General features: G+C 35.6%; 1 protein-coding gene across 1 annotated transcript in view; it reads right to left on the bottom strand.

Annotated features, from left to right (window-relative positions):
• Positions 1–26,941, bottom strand: part of SPEF2 (sperm flagellar 2) — a 62,496-nt gene that overhangs the window by 26,311 nt on the left and 9,244 nt on the right. Inside the window, exons 7-21 of the mRNA XM_014953978.1 lie at positions 26,184–26,400; positions 22,183–22,371; positions 20,878–21,065; positions 18,473–18,641; positions 14,799–15,018; positions 14,202–14,332; positions 13,914–13,980; positions 12,552–12,625; positions 11,613–11,716; positions 10,493–10,740; positions 8,595–8,700; positions 7,665–7,822; positions 5,055–5,218; positions 2,698–2,825; positions 2,456–2,594 (exon numbers count right to left, since the gene is read on the bottom strand). Coding sequence (XP_014809464.1) covers positions 2,456–2,594; positions 2,698–2,825; positions 5,055–5,218; positions 7,665–7,822; positions 8,595–8,700; positions 10,493–10,740; positions 11,613–11,716; positions 12,552–12,625; positions 13,914–13,980; positions 14,202–14,332; positions 14,799–15,018; positions 18,473–18,641; positions 20,878–21,065; positions 22,183–22,371; positions 26,184–26,400 — 2,302 coding nt within the window. The remainder of the gene's footprint in view (positions 1–2,455; positions 2,595–2,697; positions 2,826–5,054; positions 5,219–7,664; positions 7,823–8,594; positions 8,701–10,492; positions 10,741–11,612; positions 11,717–12,551; positions 12,626–13,913; positions 13,981–14,201; positions 14,333–14,798; positions 15,019–18,472; positions 18,642–20,877; positions 21,066–22,182; positions 22,372–26,183; positions 26,401–26,941) is intronic.

The raw sequence follows: 26,941 nt of genomic DNA, 5'->3' as shown, positions 1-26,941 counted from the left end.
TTGTTGTGGCCCAAGTGCAGGACCTGGCACTTGCCCTTGTTGAAACTCATGCCATTGATCTTGGCCCAGTGATCCAATCTATCTAGGTCCCTCTGTAGGGCTTCCCTATCCTCCTGGGAGTCAACACTCCTGCTTAACTTGGTGTCATCTGCGAACTTGCTGATGATACACCCTATGTCCTTATCGAGATCATCAATAAAGACGTTAAATAGAAATGGTCCTAGCACTGAGCCCTGAGGCACACCACTAGTGACCGGCCGCCAGCTGGATTTGATTCCATTGAGCACCACTCTTTGGGACCTTCCAGTCAGCCAGTGCTTGATCCAACAGATCGTATGCTCGTCCAGGCCGTGTGAAGCCAGTTTTTCCAGCAGATTTGTATGGGGGACAGTGTCAAATGCTTTTTGAAAATCCAGGTATACAATATCAACAGCCTTTCCCTCGTCCAATAATCTGGTTATCTTGTCATAGAAGGAGATCAAGTTCGTCTGGCAGGACCTGCCTTTCATAAACCCATGCTGACTAGGCCTGATCCCCTGGTTGCCCATTATGTGGGTTTTGATGGCATTCAAGATAACCTGTTCCATGACTTTCCCTGGTATTGAGGTTAGGCTGACCGGTCTATAGTTTCCTGGATCCTCCTTCTTGCCTTTTGCTACCTAATACACTTGTAAGAAGTGTCAGAGTTCAGGTATTCTTCCAATTTGGATAGCTCCATGCAATTTTTCTTTAACATTCTTTATAACTAAGGGCTCTTCAACTACTGACTATATCTAATAGCAGCACTGTGTGGCTCAACGACAGCACTGAAGACCTATTAAGTATACAACATGCATGCAAACTCTCTGCTCCCCATTGCCATCTCTGCATGGAAGCAGAGTGACAGACCTCTGATGTAATGAGGTGATAGGAAGAGAAGAGTGGTGCTAAGATAGGCGAAGATGAACTGTCTGAGCAGTTCTATCTCACCTGACTTGTTTCAGGATAAAAAGAAAAGGTGTTCCAGACTACCAGCCCTGTAATGTGGAGCTTAAGCTTCAGATGATAAGTGGCTCCATATTCACCAGGTCTTGGTCTCAGCCTAATAAGTCAGATCCTGTTTCCCTCCCCCCATTCAAAGACTTCAGACAAATCCAGTCATACTCCGTTGGACAAAAACCACTAGGAAGCTGAAAAATGAGTAGTCTTTGGACTACCTAACACATCAGTGATGGCATAGATAGAAAGTAGCCAAGGTGAAGGCTATCACGTATTCATGGTTGTTCACATTGTATGATATACACATAAGGATATGTTACCGAACAAAAAAAGATATAAGCATGCAACTTATCTGCTCTGCAGTGGTGGGTTGACCTTGGCTGGCTGCCAGGTGTCCACCAAGCTGTTCTATCACTTACCCTTCTCCCAGGACAGGACTTTTTGGGTCAAGATAATGATGGGGAAATCATTCATCCATTACCATTATGTGCAAAACTGACTCTATTTAGGGAAACTAATTTTATTTATTGCTAATTAATAACAGAGCAGAATAGTGAAAAACACAACAAAACTAGAGACACCTTTCCCCTACCGCTTCTTCTTCCCAGGCTCAACTTCACTCCTGAGTCTTCTACCTCTTGCTCCTGAAGGGGCAGAGGGAGGATGGAGAATAGGGGGTTGTGGTGAGTTCATTATGCCTTGTTTCTGCTGCTCCTTCCTCCTCATGCTATTCCCCTGCTCCAGAGTAGGGTGCCTCTCATGGAGTACAATCCTTCATAAACTTCTCCAACAAGAATCCTTCCCTGCAGTTCTTCAAGAACTGCTCCAGTGTGGGTCCCCCATGGGCCACTGGTCCTGCCAGAATACCTGCTCCTGTATGGGCTCCTCTCTACAGGCCACAGTTCTTGCCAGGAGTCAGCTCTGTTCTGGGGTTTCCATAGACTGCCACTCCCTTCAGGGCATGGCCACCTGTTCCAGTGTGAGGTCCTCCATGGGATGCAGGGTGGATATCAGTTTCACTGTGGTCCACCATGGGCTGCAGCAGAACAACCTGCATCACCATGGTTTTCTCCACACGTTGCAGGGGAATCTCTGCTCTGGTGCCCGGAACACCTCCTCCTCCTTCTTCTTTACTGATGTTGGTGACTGCATAGTTGTTTCTCTCACATTTTTTCACTCCTCTCTCACAGTGTGTTTTACCCTTTCTTAAGTATGCTATCACAGAGGCACCACCACTGCTGCTGATTAGCTCAGCTGTGGCCACCAGCAAAGCCATCAGCAAGATGGCTGGAGCCAGCTGGCATTGACTCTTTTTGACACAGGGGCAGCCTCTGATGTCTTTTCACAGAATCCACCTCTGCAGCCCCTCTGCTAACAAAACCTTGCCACATAAATCCAATACTATACAACCAAAACAAGCTGATGTTCTGTACAAACTGATGTACAGGGTATATTACAATTTTTGCCATTTACTTACAGTAACTCTTTGGTGTAGTTCTGCTTTTGTTTCATCATCATCTCTCAGGTCATCAGCAATAGAATTAAAACCTGATTGCCACTGAGATACAAACTCCTGCTTAAGATCTGGAAGCTTCAAATAATCCTGAAATCTTTTTCTGTAAGTTATGGTAAAAGTAATGGTGTTAAAAGACATATAGAATGCCACAGAGAAAATACAAAATACTCACATTAATGCAGTAAGCTACTATTTTTACTCACCTAATATCTGCTAAGTAATGAATTACAGAGTGCCGTTCATCCCTTAGATATCGAAGTACAGTTTTGATGGTGCTTATATATGAATTTTCTACCATTTCCCAGTAAGGAACTAAAAAACCAGGTATCTCCTGTGAATTTTTTAAGGACATAAAAATTAATTGATCTATTTCTTGGTAACCTACTTAGCTGTAGCATTAGCAAATATGAGAAAGATTGTCTCATTAAATCATATAACTGATTTTATTCACTATGTATTTTTATTTACAACTGATTATAGATACTGTACCAACATACAGTTTATCCTGTGCATTTCTTCGGAAAAAAGGGGGCAGTACTCAAAATTAATGAGAAACTCCAGCAGAATACTCCAGTATCTCTGGTTTTGGATATACTCATAAACTAAAACAAGACCCCAGGTGAGTACTTAAGTATCAAAATTTTGTGACACAACTATTCAAGCTGGTAAAAATCTAAGCTGCCTGTCTAGTGTTGCAAAAGTGACATTTGACTCACTGACTGTCACAAAATTCAAAATAAAGCTTATGGCCAGAGAAAATCCAGCATATGTGAGTTAATAGCAGCCATGAAAGCAAAGCTGGTAAATATTAGGAAAGGTATCACAGAACAAAATACAAAGCATCATCATACACCCTTCAAACCTGAAGCTCAAATACTGCATGCAGTCCCATCTCATCTCAAAAATTTACAGGAAAACTAGAGCAGACAGACAGAAGGGCAAGAATCATGACTGAACCGTTATAGGCTGCCCAGAATGGTGGTGAAGTCTCCTTCTCTGGAGACATTCAAAACCTGCCTGGACATGTTCCTGTGCAACCTGCTCTAGGAAGACTTGCTTTGGCAGGGGGGTTGGACTAGATGATCTCCAGAGGTCCCTTCCAGCCTATATCATTCTGTGATTCTGTGAACGTATGAACTGCTCCATATGAGGAGAGTTAAACAGATTATGACTGGATTGGAGAAGTAAATCAACACTGAGCAAAATGAAGGTGTAATAGATGCCACTCACATCTTAAATACCTTCAGAGAGTGATTATAGAATTGTTATTCATTATATCTCGCAATACAAGAACTAGGGTCACCAAATGACCCTAGCAAATAACGGGTTTAATGCAAAGTGACAGAAATAATTTTTCAGAATAAGTGTAATTATACAGGCTGTATCATGGAGACCAAAAAGTAAATTGCTTCAAAAAAAGCAACTAGGCATAATCACAGAAGAAAAGCCTACTGAGAGCAGCTCGACACAAAGATGCAGATATAAAGTCATCCCAGGAAATCCCTAAGTTTCAGACCATTGGAAGCTAGGAAGACATCCTCGGGGAAAACATGTTAGAAAACAGTATCCTTGGAGAAAGATCAGTGCACACTCTGCACATTCTTACATTCTTTCTGTGAGATTCTGCCCATTCTTACATTCTTTCTGTCAGGGGAGGTTATCCTGCCCCTCTGCTCCGCCCTGGTGAAGTCCCATCTGGAGTACTGTCTCCAGTTCTGGGCTCCCCAGTTCAAGAAGGACAGGGAACTGCTGGAGATGGTACAGCAGAGAACCACAAAGATGATTAGGGGCCTGGAGCATCTCCCCCCCAGGAAAGGCTGAGGTAGTTGGATCTTTTTAGTCTGGAGAAGAGAAGGCTGAGGGGGGATCTGATCAACACCTATAAATATTTAAAGGGTGGCTGTCAAGAGGAAGGGACCAGTCTTTTTTCAGTCCTGCCCAGTGACAGGACAAGAGGAAATGGCACAAACTTGTACATAAGAAGTTGCATCTAAATATGAGGAGGAACTTCTTCACTTTGAAGGTTGCAGAGCACTAGAACAGGTTGCCCAGAGGGGTGGTAGAGTCTCCGTTTGTGGAGATGTTCAAAACTCGCCTGGACACATTCCTGTGCAATCTGCTCTAGGAGGACCTGCTTTGGCAGAGGGGTTGGACTAGATGATCTCCAGAGGTCCCTTCCATATCATTCTGTGATTCTGTGAGATCCATAACTGGCCCTTGTCAGAGACGGGAAACTGACCTAGTTAAGTCTAGGCTAGTATTTCATAATATTAAAAAGTACTATTATTTTGGCATCCATGTGCTATTCTTCATCATCATTGTGAAGAATATAGAAAAAAAAGATAAAAATTTTAAATTGTGCCTCCTTATTTTATATATTTTAGTAGCAAATGTTATTTGTATTTTTAGATACTTATAATACAGTACTAGTGCACTTTCATTGAAAATTATTAAAGAAAATAACATGCAATGAGACAAAATATTTAGGTAGAATATCCATAAAATACTGAGAAAAATATATACTTTGATATCTAAGACTTTTCATCACGAATGGATGTACCTGGGGAATCGGTTCATCTACATAAATCCATTCATCTGATCCTGGTTCAATCGGTGATGGTGTCACAAGAGTGCGAGGAAGCAGATCTTCACGTGTAACTGGTAAAAGGTTTTCTCCCCGTGATATTTCTTGAGCCGACTTTTCTATATATATACTATTAGTACCTTCAAATGTATTTTAAGTATCAATAAACAGAATTAGATATCTATACTGTGACAAGTTCAAATTAACAGAACGGATTCAATACTTCTTTACTTAGGTGTTCATCAAAAAATACACTAATCAAATCAGTGATGCCATAGTAATAAACTCACTTTCCATTTAAGCTTATATTATGTGGGACTGATACTTTTCTAAAATCATCGCTGTAAAAGAAACAGGAAGATAATGAATTAGTATGTATGCATATATATGAAACAAATTCTTTACCGGGCTAATCAAGGCCAGCGGTGTTGATATCATTCTGAGATTAATTATAACTGTCATGATTTCAAGGACTCCTTTCTTAATTAAAGAATAGTTCTAAACAATTATAGCTTCCATGCTAGACTTAGGAAAGAGTGAATGAAGAGAAACAAATATTGAAGAAGAAACAAACAGATAAGTTAAGCTAAATCTGGCCTAATATGGAAAATATTCTTCTCTGAGGAGAAGCTGAGAAGGATGAAAAACGATGGAAGGAAAAAAAAGGACAGAAAAGATCATGTGGTAGAGAAAGAAATAAGAGAAAAACTAACCTATAGTATGGCAAAATAATACTGAACATAGTTCAGAGCAGCTTCAGAGCCTGATTCAACCCTAGGATCTGAACTGACCTCTGGAAAGATACCAGCATCTCGTCAGTGACCACAGAAGGATCCTACATCAGCTATATTTTTTAATTAACATTAATTAACTGCTCAGAATCATGTGCATGAATTCTGTCCAGCTTTGCTATGGATTTGAAAATACTCAAAGAAAATAAATAGGCTTGCATTAAACCACTGTTGTAACAATCTTGTCTTTTTGTTTGAAATAAGCTTAACATTTAAATAATAGATGTGTTTTGTTTTATAAGTGTGACAAACCTGCTACTGAAGAACAGTGTCTTTCTGAGTGCTTCAATGGAAAAACTGCTATCATTCTCCCGATTTAAGTTTATATAAAGAAGAAAACAAAACTGTCGGCCACATAAAATATTCCAACTACTTCAGCTTCTGCTAAACATTTTGAGAACAAATCTCTGGATTTAGCTTTACCGTGTCACTCCCAGAATGCTGCTAATGTCTGGTTAATTAATATACATACTCATACCACTGTTATGCTTATATAAACCTAATACTAAAGGATAGCTTGGAATCTATCAACATAAATATGGAACTAGGCATTATTAACTGATCACAGGGATTATTTCTCCATAGGGAGTAAATAGTTCTTGCAGTACTTCTACAAGATAGCTGGATTCTAATCAGAAAATCTCAACTCCGTTCACATCATTCACATCAATAGGAATTTTGCCATTGCCTCCAGCAGGGTTATGAGTTATATCAAGACACAAAAAACCCCCAACCCAGTTCCAACCAGGTAGTTCTTTGAAAGTGCTTCATCAAGTTTTCTATCAGGTGTGATATTCGCAAGAATTTTTCATTAACTGGAAACCTTGTGCAGGCGTAGTGGTCTAAGCTTTTACTGTTAAGTGTGATTTTCAAGCTTATACTATACTTTTTTTTTTTTTTTTTTTTTGGAAAACAAACAAACAATAGATCTGGCAAATACAAAATCTAACCTTCCTGTGACCACAGATATTCTTTAAAATTACAGTCAAATGTTATTGGAGAGAAACATGTTAATATATAAATGTTTAGACATCAAGAAGAGGGGTTTTCTTTGTTTGGTTTTGGGTTGTGGGGTTTCTTGGGGCTTTTTTTTTTTTTCTTTTTTACAGAAGGACTGTATTCTGAAATTTTTTTTTTTTTTTTTTTTTTTTTTGGGTGGTAGAAGACACATCAAGACTTTCCTGTAATAATTATGAAGAAAAACCTGGCTATTCAGAAGTCTACTACTCCTGGTTTATTTGATGCATCTTTTCCCCTGGATGCTTCATCCTTTTTCCTTTTTTATTTTTAAATGATTCTTTCTGTTTAAGAGATTAAGAGAAAAATGGAACAAAGATGCACCAAAACCACATGTCAAAACCACTCCAACTTATCCATATTTTTAAGCTGCTGCTGCTAAATGAATATGTATTGATAATGGCAAATTAGTCTTTCTTACACCATTACACTGTTCTGTACGCTGAAGATGCCAGCTGTAATATTGAAACCAGGACAAAGGACAAAGGACTGAATTTTTTTGAAACCATTTACTTCATGGAACTTAAAAAAAAATCCAATTGAGACTTTCTTTTGAATATTTTAAAACTTTTTTTCAAATTACCTTTACAATTATGTGAAAAAACACAATAGGAAATGTTCAGAATTCTGGTGCACTAACTCAGGTATCCCGAAAGTCTTGCAGGGCCAGTGAAAATGTATTTTTCCATAAACTTATATATATTAAGTATTAGTGTTAATTATAAAGAACAAAGTCTTTTCTTACTGAACTGCAAAAAGTAAGAATAGGAAAACTTACTTCTATTCTGTTTTTTGGCAATTTCTTCCATTATAATTTCCTTCACTGTTTCACACATGGCACTTTCTTCTGTCTCTGCATTGACTTTCACTAGAATATTTTGATGGACTGAAAACCATTTCTCTAATTTTGGCCACGTGTCTAGAAAGCTGGAAATTCTACAAAAATTATATTAATTCATAAAATTAAAATCTAACTGACGGAAAATAAAATGTTTTTCCAATTTAGTGAAAAAGCAGAAAAAAGCAGACTGTATAATTTAATACTATAACAAATCCAGGCCGTACTTTTTGTGAAGTAATAATCCATCACATCAACCCCTTAATTTTCAACAAATGAAAATGTAAAAAATCCCACTTTTAAATAGTCATATATTTCTTGCTGTTTCTTGTCACAAACTAGACCTACTTTCTTTCATCACAACTAAAAAAATTATAGTCAATAATATAATAATCTGAAAGTTAATAGTATCAAATATTCAGAAAAAAACCTTATTGTTCTTGATTTTGCTCTTTATGTAAAGTTAGACATCTAATGATTCAATAAAAAACACAAATTTAAAATCAGAAGATACCATTTTAGAAAATCTGTAAATCAAGTACATTTCACTTCATATGATGACACACCTCAGATATATGTATGCATAGATATATATATATATATGTACACCTATGGTTCGTGCAATATATATCTGAAAAAAAAATTCTCCTTGGAAGAATATCTTGGAAAAGCAAAACACATGAATTCTTATCTCCTAGGATTTTTTATACTGTGCCCAAAATTACTCTTCGGGCACCAATTAGAGAAACTCCTTAGTAAATACTTAACATTAGGCATGTCAGTACTATCATGGATGACATATGAGATTCAGATTAATTACATGCCTACATACCTGGCTGAAGCGACAATTTTGTGCTTCATGTAACATACCTGTGTAGCACCTGGTCCCTGGCTAAGTCAATCTTCTCCTCTAGGATTTCAGCATCTGAATTTTGATTGTTCTCCTGTTTGGTTTCAGATGACACTGATTTATCTGCTGCGTGGGAAACAGCGAATGAGAACATATATTGAAAAAGGCAGATATGCAGGTACTTATTCACCTGAAGTAAGATAATTGTTAAGAGAAAAAATTCAGTATTCCTTGATCTTAAATTTCTTAATTTAAAAATTGGATACCAAACTTCCTAGGAGAAAGAAAGTCTGAGAAAATCATAGAAATGTAAAATTAAGCCAGAAAGGACCTGAAGATAGAGTCTTGCCGCTTGCTCTGTTTAAATGCATAGCCAAATATAGCACTAATATATCCTGACATGCTTTGCAGTCATAGAAATCCCCAGTTGTAGAGAGGGAGCGTTGCCCTGGGTAGACTATTTCAGGCTTATCTAGTCTAACAGTTACAAGGTATTTCACCAGTCTGATGTGAATCTTCCTTGAAGTAACTAGTCATTTTCCCAATAAGCAGATAGGCCACTGCATGAGAAGACAAGGCATTCTCTCTCTGAGTCTTCTTTAAATTAAAAAAACCTTTTAGTGGATTAGAAATAAGTAATTTTTTCCATTTTTCCATTTTTTTTACAGATTTCTGATTTTTTATTGTTCTTTTGACTCCTCTTATCACCACAACATCTTACAAAACAAATTTTGTTTCGATTTCTGAGATTATATAATGTATTATCAAATTTCAAAGAGGTTTGGCAACAGAAGGTCCTTAAATTAACAAGAATTTCAAGTGTCTACACGTTTGTTTTCACCACATTTCTATCAGAAGCTCTAATGATTTTTCCTTATCCTCACTGCTACCTATACATAAAAGCTAATGGTAAATGGTGCTTTAAACCAAGCCATTTGCTATGTAAGTGCTGCAGTGAAAATCCTTGCAGATGAATCTCCTTGTAGTTCGGACAATATGGGACATATTAATGAAAAGAACTTATGTTTCACCAAGGTGAGTAAGGGCAATTAAAAGTGTGTAGTCTAGATGGGAAACAGCCCTCAAAAAGCCTTTGATATCTTTTCCTTTTTTGGCCAAAATTAACAATTTTTGATTGTTCAGTGACTAATTGAAGGCAAGACAAAGACAGTAATCAATAGGGAATGAGTGTTGGCAGTCCCAGGGAATGAGTGTTGGCATGTGCTTTTGTATATCATTTCCTTCACGCCTTTGCAAATGTGTCTTCTGGAAAAAAAATATTATGTAGACATATTCATTTGCAACGAGGCATAGTTCTGCATCTGCTGTAACTTGTGGGTTTTTTCCAGCTGCTGCTTTATGTGATATCTAACACCAGCCACTGTGCTATCTCAGCTCCAGTGAGAATTCACTACAAATATAAACAAGCGTAAACAAATGCACTTGCACTTTTTTGATCTGCCTTTGACTGAAACAAATAAAAGTATTTGAAATAATTGGAGGTATTCAAGATGATAATGCGCAACTAATGACTAGTGATATTGTGAGATGTGGAGAAATTGTGCTGTAGTGTTATTTTGCTCCAATGAGTTCAATTTACAGATATATCTGAAAATAATGTTTAGGATTAATGTGTAACTTATACCTAGTCATGTACTTTTAGACAGCTAAAGTTAAAAGGGGCCTTACAAATAGAGAAGAAAGCTGTCAAGAAATCGGAACAATTTCTATTTTCATAATTGCCAGAGGAAAATACAGATATTATATAATTTAGTATTTTTAATTAAAATATGCAACTTGCTATTAAGTTGCAAAGTACTCACAATTCAGTCATTTCAGTATTATAACAATCTTTACATCCTTCTTACATCAGAATCTGCTTGTCATTTTACTTTGTTAAAAATAGTTAGAAACTTACACTTCAAGTTAGCCACACGTTTCAGTGCCACAGTGTCTGAAATATCCAATAATACAGAAACATCAAATGCAGGTAAGGTAACAGGAGTCTTGTTAGGGGCTCTGGGGTCTGTAACAAGTGAGAGCTTTCCAAGATTTCCATCTTCCTCTTCTGGATCAATCCCTGTATAGGCTTTTTCAAATAGCTTTGCTTGATTAATTGTCATTGGAAACCCATCCACAATCCACCCCTTCTCTGGTGGTGTTTGGCTAAAAGTAAATGAAGAACCAGAATTATATAGTGAATTGGTAGTATAATAATAACACCTAAACTAAAGAAGAGCTTGCCGTAGCTGTCTCTCATTCTGAATTCAGTGTCAGAAATATCCTGATGAATACAGAATATGACAGACATAATTAAAACTTAAACTGTAAAGCAATGGATTTTAAATCAGAAAAATAACATCAAGCTTAACTAAAAGTGAAAGGCAAAACCAAAACAAATTTTACTGTCTTAATGAATAAAGTTCTCAAAAATACTCTCTATACAGACTATTATCAGAGGTGTAATCTCACTATTTTCTCTACAAAATTTTGCACTACAGTAAAAAATAGCAAAATCTGATTTGTACCTTTAAAATATACTAATGGCAGTAATATAACTTAAAAGATATTCTTGTGGGAACTTATGTGATAACTGCACATCAGGGTAGTTGAGACAATTTTCTCTCAACAGGAATAGACAAAAATAAGTAACCTAACTGCTGAAGTGTGAATGCTTGGATTACGCATTTCACAAAATGTAAAAGAAAAAAATCTAGCAGGTGCAGAATATATTCCAACTAATAAAGAAAATAGACATTAGTTATACTTAATGTCTGTGTGATAGTTGTGTGTATATTTTTATTTACCTTCAGTAGTGCACAGTATCATCTACATAATTTAGGGCTAGACTATACAGTTAGCACTCTAATGCTAATATAAAATGAGCATTAACTAACTTCACTAACTCACTCCACTTTCCATGTAGAAGACTCCAGTGTTCAAAAAATACCTTAATGAAGAGAAATGGTTAAATCTGGACTACAAGCTGGAAAATTATGTTCTAAATAACTGAGGAAAAGAGCTATACGAGTTCATACTTAATGGCTTCCAATAGGATGTCAATTAGTAATTCATCGGGGATACTTTTTCCTTTCTTCAACAATTTCTGTGATGCGGCGCCAAGCTGGGCACGTACAGATAGCTGTGGAAGAGTGCAGCGTAAGACTAATACGCTCAGAATGTTCACAACATTCAGCGTTAAAAAGAGTATGATTCTACTTTATATATTATTTAATTTAAATTTAATGTTTATTTTGTTATTACATATTATAAACTTATTATTATAAGTTTATTTTTATCTTCAAAGGAGAAAGAGTTTCAACTAAAGGCCTAAATTAATTGAAATCCCCAACTGATTTACATCATTATACATACAATAATGCAAAAAGAAAGAAAGTTCAGAAACAAAGGATATGAAGGTCAAGAAAGAAAAAAATTAAGTGTACTGGTTCAAAGCTTATTCTGATTTTCACTACCATAAATCCACTGATAGTTTCCTACAGCAGCATTAACTACATTAGTTCTACAGAGATTTTTTTTATATGTTAGCATTCTAAGTATGTTACAGTGAGCATTGAAATCAAAGAGACCATTGTAGAAATAAGTATTTCTGAATATAAGGAAAAGAAACCTTGTCATGGGATGAACGATCTGCTTGGCAGCAGCAAGATCAGGAATACCTTTTTGCTAACTCAGAGATGATGTAGAAAGTATGGTATCTTACATAAATGTGAGGTTTAACAAGAAGATGCATAACTTTAACATTATGAACAATCCTAACCAACAAAGGAATGGATTTTCCTAATAAACTCTTTTAATATTTAACAAAGACAATGCTTGCAGTGAGGTCAATAAATTAACTTAGAACAATCAAAGAGTGTTACCATTTAAGTAATTTAATCATTTTAACTAATGCAGCTTTATAAATTACTTTATGAAGTACTTTATAAGGTAGAAGCTCAAATTGGATTACAGACCTTGGATAGGTCTTCCTGACTGTAATCGGATTTAACTTCTCGCCCAGATGGATCCTTTTTCACAGGACAATTGCCTAAAACAGGTACATTATAAGGTTTGACAATTCTATTACTGTAATATTTATTACTACATATAAATAATAAAAGTATATTCCTCATTATTGTTCTTTGAACAAACCAATACAGGAAGTATATACAATTGTTAGAATCATGGGGTCATTGATTAGTTCATGTTAGAGGCAACTTCTGGAAGTCAATTAGTTCAATCTCTTGCTCAAAGTGGCAACAGTTAGAAGGCCAGACCGTGTTGCTCAGTTCTTTACCCAGCGTGATCTTGAAAACCTCTATTGATGCAGGCTACACTACCTTGCCAGGCAATTTGTTTCAATGCTTGATGGTTCTCATGGGTAAAGGACTTTGTCTTACGTGTATTTAGAAGGGAAACAAGAAGGGCTTTTACAGGTATTTCCACCACAAAAGGCAGGCTAGAGAAAATGTGGGCCTCCTGAAAGAGACATGAGAAAGACTGAGGTATCCGAAGCCCTTGAGACTAGCAGGAAAGTCTGCAGCGAAAAAGATTTACCCTTGGTGGAGGAGGTTCAGCTTCAGGGACATTTAAATAAATTGGAAATACGCAAGTCCTTGGCACCTCATGACATATACCCACACATGCTGAAGGACCCGGACAATGTCATTGCTAACTGTCATTCTTAATGATCTTTGAAAGGTCCTGGGTACTGCGGGAGATTCCTAGGATTAGAAGAATGCAACTGCCACTCCACTCCTCAAGGAAAGGATGAAGGAGGAATCGGGGATGTACAAGCCAGTCTCACATCAGTCCGTAGGAATGGATGGAGCAAATAAGCATGGAAACTGTTTCCAAGAATATTAAGGACAAGAAGATGACTGGGAGTTGTCAGCATGGATTTATGAAGGGGAAGTCATGCCTGACTACTCTGACAACCTTCTACAATGAGGCTATGGGCTCAGTGGTTGAGAGGAGATCAGGATATGCCATTTACATTGACTTTTGATACTGTCTTCCTTAACATAAGGAAACATAAACAAACTCATGAAGCACAGACTGGGTAAGTCGATGCTGAGGTGCCAGGCTCAAGGCAGTTGCCCTTGTCAACTAGCTCACCTTCCTTCATGGAGCAGCTTGCACTTGCTACTCCCAGACTCTAGGATTGTGTGGAAACAGGAAATTCATTATGGAAACTACCGTGAAAACTCAGATGTCATGGATACTACCTCAAATACACAACAAAAAGGGCAATTGCCATTTAAATCTAATGAGATAAGGATTAAAATTTAATTTAATAAAAATATATATATAATATAAATAAAATATATACGCACCTGGGGTTTCATTGACAGGTGTTTCTGTTTGGAGTTTCTTTAGAACTTTCAGTGGTGATAAATTCATCTGGACATTGTATTATTATGGAAGGAAAAGGATTAAAAAAGAAACTGCATATTACAGGAAAAACAAGACTGTCAATTCAAGTAGACTCTTGAATCTTTTAAGTCAAAACATAGAATTAAGTTTGAAACTGAGTAAAAAATTGAAACAATATGCTTTTTCTGTATATATTTCATTCTTATCTCCCTGTGGGAGCCAAACCCAAAATTTATGAAAATTCTTACCTCATTTTTTCCCTCAGAACTCTCTGCTTTTTGTGGAATCACATAGTGTTCACTTTTCATTTCATTTCTAAGAAAAGCTTGGATGGCCTCCTGAACCAGAGTATCAAGAGATAGTACCTGAATATTGCAAACTAATACACAAAAAAACCCAGATAAATTTACTGTTTGAGTTGAGCATACATACATAGAGACTATTACTGGCAATTAAATTAATGATTTTGTTTGGGCTTTTGATGTGGTTCATTTCCACTGGCTCTTCTTTGTAACCACTGCACAGTGTGTATCCACAATCATATAGTTATCTTGCAAGTCTCTTCTACAACAAACATCACCAGAGAAGATTGTCAAATGATTTTTCAAATTCTCTATGCAGAAGTAATACTATATTAACACTAAATTCAAGTTCAGGTATTTTTAACCTCATTCTGGAAGATAATGGAGGAATGACATGCAACCAACCCCTGCAAAATACAGATGCATTTGAGGGTTGAGGATTAGTGATGCAAGGATTTGCCCAAACAATTTTCATTGTAAGAGTGGGATTTTAATGCTAATAAATATTTTTTAAGAGTTTTAGGAAAAAAAAATAATCTCTACCTTTTTCAATAAACTTTACACAGGTAGTTTTTCCACTAAAAAGTTTTCCCAAAATACATCCCTTGATAGGAAATGGAGGAAATACAGGTAGTGAAGATTTGGGTTTTGGAGGGTAGAAAATCTCCATCAGCCTACGAAGCACATGACCCAATATGTTATTATTAAGAGGAGGTTTGTTTTCACTGTTTTCTTCAGTCGGGCACCATTCCCCTGTCATACTCTGTATAAACGACAAATTACCAAATGATTTTTCAATGTGCCTTGTCTTTCATCTTCCTAGATATATGTATTAATACGTAAACGTAATACATACAATCACCAAATCTGAATAGAACTAAGTAATAAAATATTTTTAGAACAGACTCTTGCTATAAGCTATAATTATGTCATAATGATTAAACATTTATTGATATTCACTAATACCTAGTTGAGAGAGACATGTACTCTTACAGCCATTTTCGTAGATTCCTATAATAATTTTTTTTTAATTCCATAAATCATTTCACCTATACCCTAGAATGAATTGGTAGCAGATTTTTAGAATAGAAGCCCAGTGTCCTAGTATTCAGCATTCTAAAAACTGGCAACGTTATTGCCCAGTATTTCACAAAAATCTAGGAAAATTATTATGCCTAACACACATTCAATAAAGAGAAAAAAAAAAACATAAACCATCAACCCAAAACAAACATACGACCATATAATTCAAACAATTTTAAGGGAAGGAAATACTGAGTAGAAACTTCCAGTTCATCTACTCTGAGACCAATACAAGTTTACAGGCTAATGAGGTTTTGCTAGTAAAGCTGCTTTTGCTCAAAATCACATTTGAAGAAAGATGAGAATGAAAGGATATAGTCAAAAGAATTGAACATGGAATTGAGCTTTTGCCACTCTAATATCTGCTCTACCAGCATTTGATCTTAAAACACTAGGATAGTCCTGATGTGCAGTTTTTAGTATGCAGGATAATACTAATCCTTTATTATTTATTATTTGGTTGCAGGCTACTGAACAGCTGTTTGCAAGATATGTGGACTAACAATACTCCAATTAGATCCTAGCTTGTCACCTCATAGCGGGTGCACAATAAAGGGTTGAGAGAAATTTTAACTAGGAAAAAAAATGTTCAAAATAAGAGTGGTTAAATACAGGACAGTTGCACAGAGGGTCTGTGGAATCTCTATCCTTGGAAATACTTGAAAGCTGACCAGACACAGTGCTGAACCATCTTATCCGACTCAGACATTGGACTTGCTTTGAGCAAACAGGTTGATCTAAATGACCTCCACATCCCTTTCAGTCTAAACAATTGTGTCATTCTATAAATTAAATATTTAATCACCATCAACAGAAGCAATCAGTTTCAAATTTCTGCTGAAATAAAATGTTTTGAATTCATGTTCCAGGTATAATATGCAATCTCTTCCTGAACTTACTATCATAACCATGTGTTGCCATAGCATACATCTTACTAACAGAACTTGATCTGTGTGGACTTTGAACATATGTGCATGAGATAGAACAACACAGTGTAACACAGTATGACTCTAAATGAAAATATCACCTATTTTTAATCAGTAAAACCAAACAAAAAAAATCTTTTTTGTGTCACACTAGAGAGGGTTTATCGTGCATCTCAGAAAAAACACTTCTTAATATGTAATTGAAAAGACATGCTTAAAAAACCAAAATCCTTGTCCTTTCTGAACCGTTTTTCCTCAAATATATAAGCAGTTATGAAAAAGTTGTTTTACGTTCTACCAGACCTGTAGGAAACATTAATTCCAAATGGAATGGGCTCCCCATTCCAAGTACTCACCTTCCAGATTTTTAACCAGAAGATTGCTAGACTGTACCTGTCCTGAACTAAAGTAGGTCACCTGTCAGAAACAACTTTCTGGGTATTCAGGTGAAAGTTATATAACTCCTGGTCAACACTCTCGATTGAAACCAGAAATAATTTGATATTTTGAGCAGTGCCTACTGTTATCCTTGTCTTGGGTGATTCCATTAATTTATTAAGTGATTAGTCACAATTGATGATGTGGTAGTTTCCAGTTATTTTCAAGCTCAATCTAATGTGGAATGTGTAATGGACTGATGGCACTGTATTCTGTTCTCATATTTTATCAAATATATTTGACACTTTTAGTCAGTATTCCTAATCTAAATTTAGTATTTTTGGGAGATGTCAAATTCCCTGTGATGGGCCTTTTTCCCAAGGGCTAAGAAAGTCTGCATAAATTTTGCCAGAATGTCCTGCCAATACACTAAAAGCAATACTTTAAAGGTAATAGCTGTTCACTTGGGATTTTAGAAGACATAGGTATGAATTAGTGCCAACAATTTTACACATCATAAAATACCAGCTTTTGATGGACAGTGATTCAGAAAAGCATGAGATTAACAACATCTGGAAAAAAATATGTGACTCTGCAATTGAAACAGGTAGCAAAAAAGAGGCTTTAAATGTGTCATTAAATACTTGAGACCTTCAGAGCCCTTACATCTAGAGAAGAATGCTGAGACTTTGTAATAAAAACAACAATATGACTGAAACTTATTTTTTCATTAGTGGTCCCAACTAACTGCTTCCTGCCTGTCTGTCCTATATGTTCTCCCTGTTGGTCTTGTATATATGCCTTTTTTCACCTAAAGAAAGTAATCATCATATTCATTACATGAGTTGATATGGTCTGAGCAAGGACCTTACAAGTTGATAAACCAGAAAAACATCTTAAGATTGAAAACACAGTAAAATGAGCTGCCAGGCATTCATCACAGAAACTTGTAACAAACATTTATAACACATTGCAAAAGTAAATGTACTAATTCCTTCAGGATGTGGATAAAAGCATATATATTGCAGTTATAAATTCCCAACAAGTCAAAGACAGACAGACAAAATTTGCCTAATTTTGGCATATTATTGTTAAACAGATTATTTCAAAAGACTAAATATGTAGTAGGATATTTTTTTTCTAAGAAAAGCATCATTAATGTAATTTTGAAAAAAAAAACGTGTACAATACTTTTTAACAGGGAAACATTAATCAATCCTTCATACTTCGCTTGTAAAATTATATTAATGTATTCTAAAGTTGAAAAAAAGTTTTAAGACACCCTAAAAAATAATTACTTGTGTTCTAGCAGAAGGTTAACAAAAATGTCATCCATTTCTAAAAATTTCCACAAACATTACAATCTTAAAGTAAACAGATCACACAAACCAAAAATATCCTATTAGAAAGCTTTCACCCAAAATTGCTGAAATTAAGACTATCAGCTTTTGTAACAGATACAGTGTTTCATTTTACTTGCTTTTCCTGGCTACTTCCTGTTGCACTTTTCAAACATGGTTTCAAATTTCAATTAACTAAAAATTAATTGCTTTGTAATTAATGTGTTGGTCCTATGAATTCAAGAGAGAAATATAATCAATGTTATATACAAGAGTGAAATTGTAACAGTGTTTTAAAATTGCACCAATTCTTCAGTGCTACTAACATAAAATACAGCCATGTGTTTCATATGCAAACTCAGACAATGAAAAGAAAATGCATATCAAAATGTGATATCACAAACAAGGGAAAGAACAAAATGAAACAACACAATAAAATGTTTATGATTATGAAAAATCAAGCTGTATTATCTTCCATTATTTGATGTACCTTGTATTCCTCATAATCTTTTTCATCTAATAGATTCATTTTATTCAGCTCTACAAGTTGTTCTTGGCTTGGTTCATTTGGCAAAGGTTGAATTGAGGCTTGTTCATATACTGGTTTTCCAGTAAAAAAAAATTCCTTCCAATCACGCATCAGTTTTAATGGAATTTTTCTGCAGAAGAAAAAAAGAAAAAAAAAAAAAAAAAAAAAAAAAAAGAAGTTCACAGTAGTTCTAGTTTAAATATCTGTTAAAATTTATTTCTTACTGAAAGTTTAAAAAAAAAAAAAGAAAGAATAGAGCAACATTATTTAAAAGCACGAAGCCAAAAATAAATCATGCCAAGGGCAGCACAGCTTGTTCCACTATAGGGTGGATCGTCCTGGATGACCACAGCAGGTGAGCCAGTGCCCTTCTGATGAGGTCCCACCTCAGCAACAGCTTTGCTGCTGACTATCCTTGATGCCACAGGACACCACCAAAGGTACCGTGTCAGCGTAGGCTCCCCATAGTTACAATGGGCCATGAGGTGGAAGTTGGAGGAAGAGGTGAGATGTTAAGACTTCCAACATGGTCCCCACGGAGCCGGCAGAGTAACCCCACAGGTTACTGACTTGCTTCCCTCCTCATCGACTCCTCCCAGGCCCATGGGCTACTACTTCTTGGGTTTAATATTTTTCCTAGAACTTTTTTTTTTTTTTTTTTTTTTTTTTTTTTTTTTTTTTTTTTTTTTTAAAAAAAAAAAAAAAAAAAAAAAAAAAAAAAAGAGAATGAGTTCCAAAACAAAAATGATAGTGATTAAATATTTGAGAACAGTGTACCCCAATTTACAAGAATCGTAATCATGAAACAAGCATATGCTTATAATGCTTTCTATAATTATTACAGCTTTTTACAGATGCTTGGTTACTTATATGACAGCTGGAGGCACTTGTAGGCTTCAGTATTTTCACAAATGTGTCACCACACAGTATTTGACTGGCAGCACACTGTAATAACAGCTCTTCTACAGCTATTTTTATCTGCTCCAAAATATTCCTCCTTTTCGTGGGGTAAGGCCTCCTTTCATCAAAAATCTATAGAATTTTTTCCTGAGAGCTAAAATTAATTTAGGATTATATGAGTAATAAAACTATTATTTTTTTTAGAAAGGAAAAATATTGATCTGAAACAGCAAGACAAACTGCATACAGTAGCAAGCTAAATACAGTCAGGATACTGACATATGTCACATTAGAATTCTATAGCTGTTAAATAAACTATCTACTAAGATTACATCAATTTGGACTTTTTTTTTATTAATGATTGTAGATAGTTGAGTGTTATAGCTTTAAATAAACTGTGCATGCACTGTTGAAAAATAATTCAATATCTATTGTACACATCCTGCACAATTAAGTACACAGAAGGACAGACACACTATACCTATAGGGACAGTAAATGCAGATGCAACCTTGATATGCATACTTTGGAAAGATATTTGAAATATCTGTACATGTTGTGTACCACCCGGGACCCGAAAACGTGACACTAGCTTACAATGGAACCATCATTAAATATGTAGATCAAATCATCAAATATGCAGATCAAATCATCACTAAACTGTGTCTAGGCTGAATGTTTAATCAGGTACTTTCTGGATGTAAATTTATATAATTTCCATAAAATATAATCATAGGTATTTCATATGGTTACAGTTTTATTATTTTAATATACAATTAAACTAAAAGGCAATGGAGATTTTTACAAACTTTCTCATGCTCTAAGCCTTACCCCATAGTCTAATCATTGAATACTAGTTAAAGAAAAACAGCAACAATGCCCCATTCTCTGGTTTTGGAAATACTCCTACAGCACAGGCACTTAGCCGTTGCTAATTTTTTAGGACCTTCTCAGAAACTCTGTGCAATTAGGGCATGCCAAAAGACAAAATCACAGCGTGTAGAATTTGGGAGATTTTTTGACTTAGGACAGTTCAGGCAGGTTGATAAATCTTAGGAAATTAATTCTGTTTATATGACACTGAGAAAGTGATCAGTTAGTGGAGCAATCTAGAATGAGATGAGCACCACTCAGTTTTTAACTTTTAAACTAAGGAATTTATTCATAAAAAAGGGAACCGGTAGTTTCACAATCTGTAGAACTAGCGGATCTTGGTCTTCTAAGGATTTAACTTAGATGAGTTTTCAAAAAATTATGCTAAAGCTTTAGTATAAGTTTACCCTGTATTACACTAGTGAATCCTCACATGAAAGTAATATAACCATTTTCCCATACAAACTAATTAAAGCTGTCCTGTAAGATATCTGAGGATTTATGTAAGACGTTATGATGCTTAAACCAGTCTGAATAGTGAAGCCTAACAGCTACCTAACAACTGCTACTTTTGCCTAATTGTTACCATACTCACTTGTTTGTCAGGAGACGATATTCTCCTACTTTTGTTGCCAAATCAATGATTTGGTCGACCACTTCCCAACATACAGAATAATGCTTTTTATAACGTGCCTGAGCTCTTTCAACAGCAATTTTCTCATGATGTTCTCTTTCTTTGGTAATTTGTTCTTCATGATCAATTTTTTCTTGTTTTGCAAGAGCCTAGAATTTTTTTTAAAGAGTAAATCTGAGATTACAAAGAAAATGAAAGGCAGAAATGCACAGTCCTAGAAACGAATATTTAAGTCAAGAAATGAAAATAGCTGGATTCTCATGAGAGCAGATTAACACATAGACAAATCTCAAAACTTGTGTTCATTCTATAAATTCCAGTTTGTTTGCTTTCTAACTGCTAAAATATAATGAAATAAATGAGAAATATATTACTTCTTTCATGACAAATACATTAAGAAGATATTTGGTGCTTAAGGGGCTGGGAAATGTGTTTACTCTTCCTAAGGAAGAAACTATGTAGATGCATTGGTAAAGGCCTAGTTCCACTGAAACCCACAACAGAATACTCATTTAGGATATGTGACAAGTAATTTAACTTACAAGATTCTGATCTGCAAATAATTTGATATTATTGATAATGTTCAATGTTTGAGAAAGATTTCTGATCATGATAGAAAATTATCAGTAATTCCTTTGATGGTGTGTCCCTTTCAGCTGAAAGCATACTTAGAGAGATGTTGTAATCAATAGCTATAGCTGCTGATTACATAAGACTCCAGGTGTGTTGGAGGATTTGGAGCTGCTAATCATTTTTGGCAGGAGCAAACTAAGATTTCTACCATCACGTTATGGCCTAGTAGGGGCGTAGCACTTGGCACTTTGCCACAGGATCATAAGTCCTTTTAATGTATTAATCAACTCCAAGCTCCGAGATAGAAATTAGCACTCCTGAGTGAAACTCCTCCAGCATTTGTCAAAAATGGATATTAACAGATTACATCTAAAGGAGATGAAAAATTTGATTCTTGAAACCCTATGTCATTGTCCTTTGTCATTCAGGCTCTGCAAGGCTGTGCCTTTTAAACTCAATGTACTGAGATGTTTTCCTACAATGTTAAAATTGGTTTGGAACAAAAGAGCAAAATTTGACTTTAAGATGCTCGCTTTTTCCCTTGTTAACTTAGTTGTAACACTGAACGTAGATAAAAGAATACATTCATCATTAAATCACCCTGTCTTAGAGTTGACAATACAAGTTCCATTTTATATCAGGAGGGTATTATAACAGTCCTGCAGCTATTCAGGGAGCAAATGATTTTTTTACCGCTTCTCTATCAAGAGCTTCCTGAAACTCTTTCAGTCGTCTTTCATCAAATTGTTTCTCCCTGAAAATTCTGTTTTGTCGTAACACCTCTTTTTCATGTCGAACATGCATGAGTTGAACAGCAATCCTTCGCTCCTGCTGAGATTGTCTCATTAGTCTGTAAATAAGTTGCTCCTCCCGGTAAGCTTCCTAAAAGATAAAAAAAAAAATAGTATTAAGACAGTTTATAAACTGTTACAGAGACAACGCATCAGTGTCTCATATGAGAGACATGAATGGAGTCATATAACAGTATTTACCTCCTTATTTGATATATAAATCCAGAACATATATATTTATTTATCAGTACTACTTTTGTTAACTATATAAGAATTGTGGAACTCCAGAAGTGAATTCTAAATATGTCTTAACTGAGATACTCAGAAAAAATACATTTGTTCAGACTAACTTAATTTTAACTTGGAAATTTCCTGTGCACAAAGAAACTGTAGCATATTTCAAATAATTGCTTCTGTATGTAAAGATATACCCTTTCCTCAAATCATTAACTCATTCCTGCTCTTCACCAGCCCCCATTCTCAGCCATACTCTGCTGGATCCTTGATCAATCTGTTCTTCTACAGATTTGAACTTTTTCCTTCTTTCTTTAGGTAATTATCTCTCCTGTCCGCATTCAGGAGACTAGGAATACAAGGAAGCATTCAGAACAGAGGGAAATACAAGATTTGTAGGTAAGAGTTTCAGCGTTCTCAGGGGGACATAACTAGAATTCCCTATTCAGTAATATAAGAAAACATCTTCAAACCATTGCTTGAAGTACATTGCTTGTGGTACAAACCATAAACTGGATAGTGCAAACAGTTGGCTCAGTGAGAAATCAAAGCACCTAATCTAGGTGAATGTGCTCTTTAAAAAAAAAAGGGAAGATGCTTCTTTATAACACTTCTGAGCAGCTCAAAGAGAATTTTTCTGTGTTAACTGAAGGGTAGAGAACTTTCATATTCTAAGTGATAAAATATTTTGACAGACTGAGTAGGCCTAAGAAGAGCAAGCAGTAAATTTTTACCAAACAAGAATATATGAAAAGACAATCAATTCAGAGCTACAAAATGGATAAATTAAGATTCAGAACACCAAACTCATAATTGCAAAAAGGGTGCTTATTGGGTAAGGGAATGAAGCATTGGTAGCTATCTTTCATACAAACAGGCGTGGACAAAGTTCTAAAACGTAAGGTTGAAAAGCACTGAAACTTCTGGGCTTAACAGGAGACAAAATAAACACGGTAGTATGATTTTTTGACCTAGCTTTTTACATTACTTCTTCACAGAGTACTGTGAAGTGTCTGAAGAAATCACCAATATCATAAATGGGACATCTTAGTAATAGTTTGAAAAACTACTACTGAGAAAGCATACTACTAACTTTCTTTTCAGTTTACCTACTTGAGACAACAGTGGCATCCAGTGGTAAAACATCAATGTGTTTATGTTTCATGTTCATGAAATTACTATGTCACATTTTTCTACATTTTTGTTTCCTTTTTTAATTTACGCACAAATAAAACAATTCCCTTCTATTGTGTAATCATAAAATTTATGACCAAAACTTGCAGCTTAATATACATAAATCTATTTGGTTGACAAGCAATAATGCATTAATGATTTCCCCTCCCATTTTTATCTTCTCAATTTATTGCTGACAGAAATTTCTTCTTGACAATCTTTCAAACTCAGAGAGATAAAAACTGAACAGAGTATTTAAAAATAATGAGTACCTAGAGCAAATACTTTGTTGAAATTGTGGAGATCAAAGACCTCATTGGGATGAAAGTCAAACACTTTCAACTCCTGCCTATGAAAATCTGACTGGCATCACCCTGTGCTCCCCATAAAGAAGTGTCACATGATTGTAAAGTATTTTTTCTCCAAGGGTCCAACTGTAGTGTGGTCAAGTGATCTCAAGAATTTGAATATGATTCTTTTAATAGAGGTTGATACATATGGACATAAGACACATGAAAGCACTCTGAAGGGATGAAATTCATTTGACTCTAAATGATCCCACGTGCTGCGTTCAAGTTTTATGCGCTATAGGTAAAATTCTGACCTAATGTCCATATGAAAGCTACAATTTCAGTCTGCAAATTCTCTCTGGTTCCATGTCTAATGGAAGGAGAAAGTAATTTTCAACTACTTTGTATGTTTACTTATTTTTTAAAGATAGTATCTCAGTTTGCTTCAAACTTCTCTGTCAAGCAACATCTAATTTCTGAAATCTCATGGAGTTCCAACCAGACACCTCTTCCTCTGCTAATTTAGAACCAAATTACCACTAAATAGATTCTCTGATCTGGTCAGACTACTCTTCCAGTCAAGCGCTCACTTGTCTTTCCTTCTAATTCCTGCAGTCTATGACTTCTGTTGTTCCTATATCAGTACTGATTTTTCTTCCTGGGAAGTTAGGAATACTATTGCTACCTTTCCCTTGCTTTAGAGCCTCACTGGAGCCAGTCTGATTGGCAGGACATTGCAACAATTCCTCCATGTCAAACTGAGAAAGCTGGTACTATAGCCATAGGTGGACCAACTGCCTGACTTCCTCTACAGCACTGGCTGGCTTTGCGGGCTTAGAACTGCTGTATCCAACAAATGTCCAGTGACTGCTGCTGGCCACGTAGCCATCAACCCATGGCCATGACTATAGGAACCACTAGTCCAGGCTGCTGGGATTGTGCTGGGGCTGAAACAGCTAATAGCAGGTAAAGAACAAGTCTGGACACTACAGTGTTTTCAGACAACTGGGTTACAAAACTTCTTAATGACCTATGCATATCAACAAGAACATGATATAGAATCTCTTTGAATGAGAGCTCAGGGACAAGATACACAGATTGACAGACTCTTGGCTATGGTCCCATAGGTGTTTTTCATATAGGTCTGGTATAGATATTGAGAAGTAATCTAATTTCTTTACAAATTTAATTTTTTCTTAACTCCAAAACTGTCTGCAAACATTATATGTCAATGTTTTTATAAATATATGTGTGTGTATATACACACACACATAAATTTCATACTTTTCCTTTTCAGAGGTGCTACACATCTGAACTGCTATAATTATGCAACAGCAGTAGAGAGATGCTCGGCTATATCAGGTTCAACCCATATGATCTAAGCTAAGGTCTCACAGTGCCATACTAAGATAAAAGATAACTAGAAACCATAGAAACTCAGTAAGTTCCAAGATTCTGTTTTGGTACAATCATTACAAAAGGGAAAATTTGTGAAGTCAGTAATCTTAGGAGCTGCTTTTTGAATGAGGAGTGTCTGAGGAGGAATCTGAAAAGCCTTGTGCTTTACTGATGGGATTCAGATGGAATAACCTGCCAAATCCATTTTCAGACACAACACAGACATCCTCCAGAGACACATATTCTATTCCATAACACAACAAAAATCAAAGCTCTGATCTGAAAAATAAGTGTTTTATGTCTTCATATCACCCAGAACAACCATTTCAGAATTCATCCAAAACTTTACATGACACATTTGTAAATCCAGGTTTTCAACCAAGGAATGCCATGTTTGTTATTTTTTAATAAGTATCTTCTTCAGAACAGGTATACATTTTGATTATTTAAAGTTCGACTTTGGTAGGGGGATTAGAAAGCATCAGTCTTCAACTGGTATTTAATAATCTTAGCTCTGCTGCCTTCATTTGATCGTTTATGATTCATAACAATGAAGTATGACAGAGAGGTGGCAAGGAAGAATGAACAACCCTCCATATTTTTCAAGGAGAGACAACAGTTGGCATAAAAGTTACTTCCAGAGATAAGTGTATATGCCTCCCTTTAGCCCCTCCAAGCTCTATTCAACCTGCCAAAAGTACTCTTCTTTTATATGATTTTTAGATCACTCATTTTTAGTAATTTAGATTACAAATTTTTAGGTTACTAATTCTGCCTGGGTTATATACTTCAGTGTACATTTTCTCACCTCTTCAGCTTCACGTGCTATTAACTGTTCCATTAGCATTTTTCGTCGTCTTTTTTCTCGTTGTTCTCTAGCAAATGTATCTTCCTCTAAACGTTTTCGAATTTTCCTTATATATTCATCATCTGAATAAACATTTAACAGCTCAGTTGCTGTCTGTGCTGTAGTTTCTAGAGTTGTTTCTTGCAACTTCTGTGTTTGCAATGATTCTTGTATATCACTGATTGAAAAAATTAAAAAGAAAAAGATCACTGACTTTATAGGAATTATGGTTCTTGGAGGTGTTTTTATAGAGATCTCCGTACAGTTATGCGCAAGTCTAGACAAATGCACAAAAATAGCACTGTTACTACTTCTCGATGCTCTTGTGTCCCACAAGAACAACTAAGTTGACAAAATTACTATTACTTAAGATTATTCATACATACAGATTCAATGTACAGATAAGTCTAAGGAGAAAGGTTGTTTCTATTTTCTTTGAAATGTGTTACTGTGCACATACATCCTCAACATTCTCGCCTCCCTGCAAGTCTAACTGACCTTAATGACTGAAATGAACAGAGAAGAGATGCACTTTGTGTCCTTTGTTGCTGGATATATAGCAAAAAGGAGAGAAGGAAGTTTGAGCCACCCCTACTACAACTAAAAGTAAGGTAAAAACACTCTAAGGGGGCAGGAATTGGAATATTTGCAGTGCTAGTGGTACAATCACTCAGAGGACAATCACAGTTTAAACCAAACAAGCCATTACATTTTCCTCA

The sequence above is a fragment of the Calidris pugnax genome, unplaced genomic scaffold (assembly GCF_001431845.1).
Source record: "Calidris pugnax isolate Ruff unplaced genomic scaffold, ASM143184v1 scaffold178, whole genome shotgun sequence".
In the NCBI taxonomy this organism is placed as follows: domain Eukaryota; kingdom Metazoa; phylum Chordata; class Aves; order Charadriiformes; family Scolopacidae; genus Calidris; species Calidris pugnax.
Note: the sequence above shows the minus strand (reverse complement) of the source record. Positions and strands in the feature narration are given on the sequence as shown.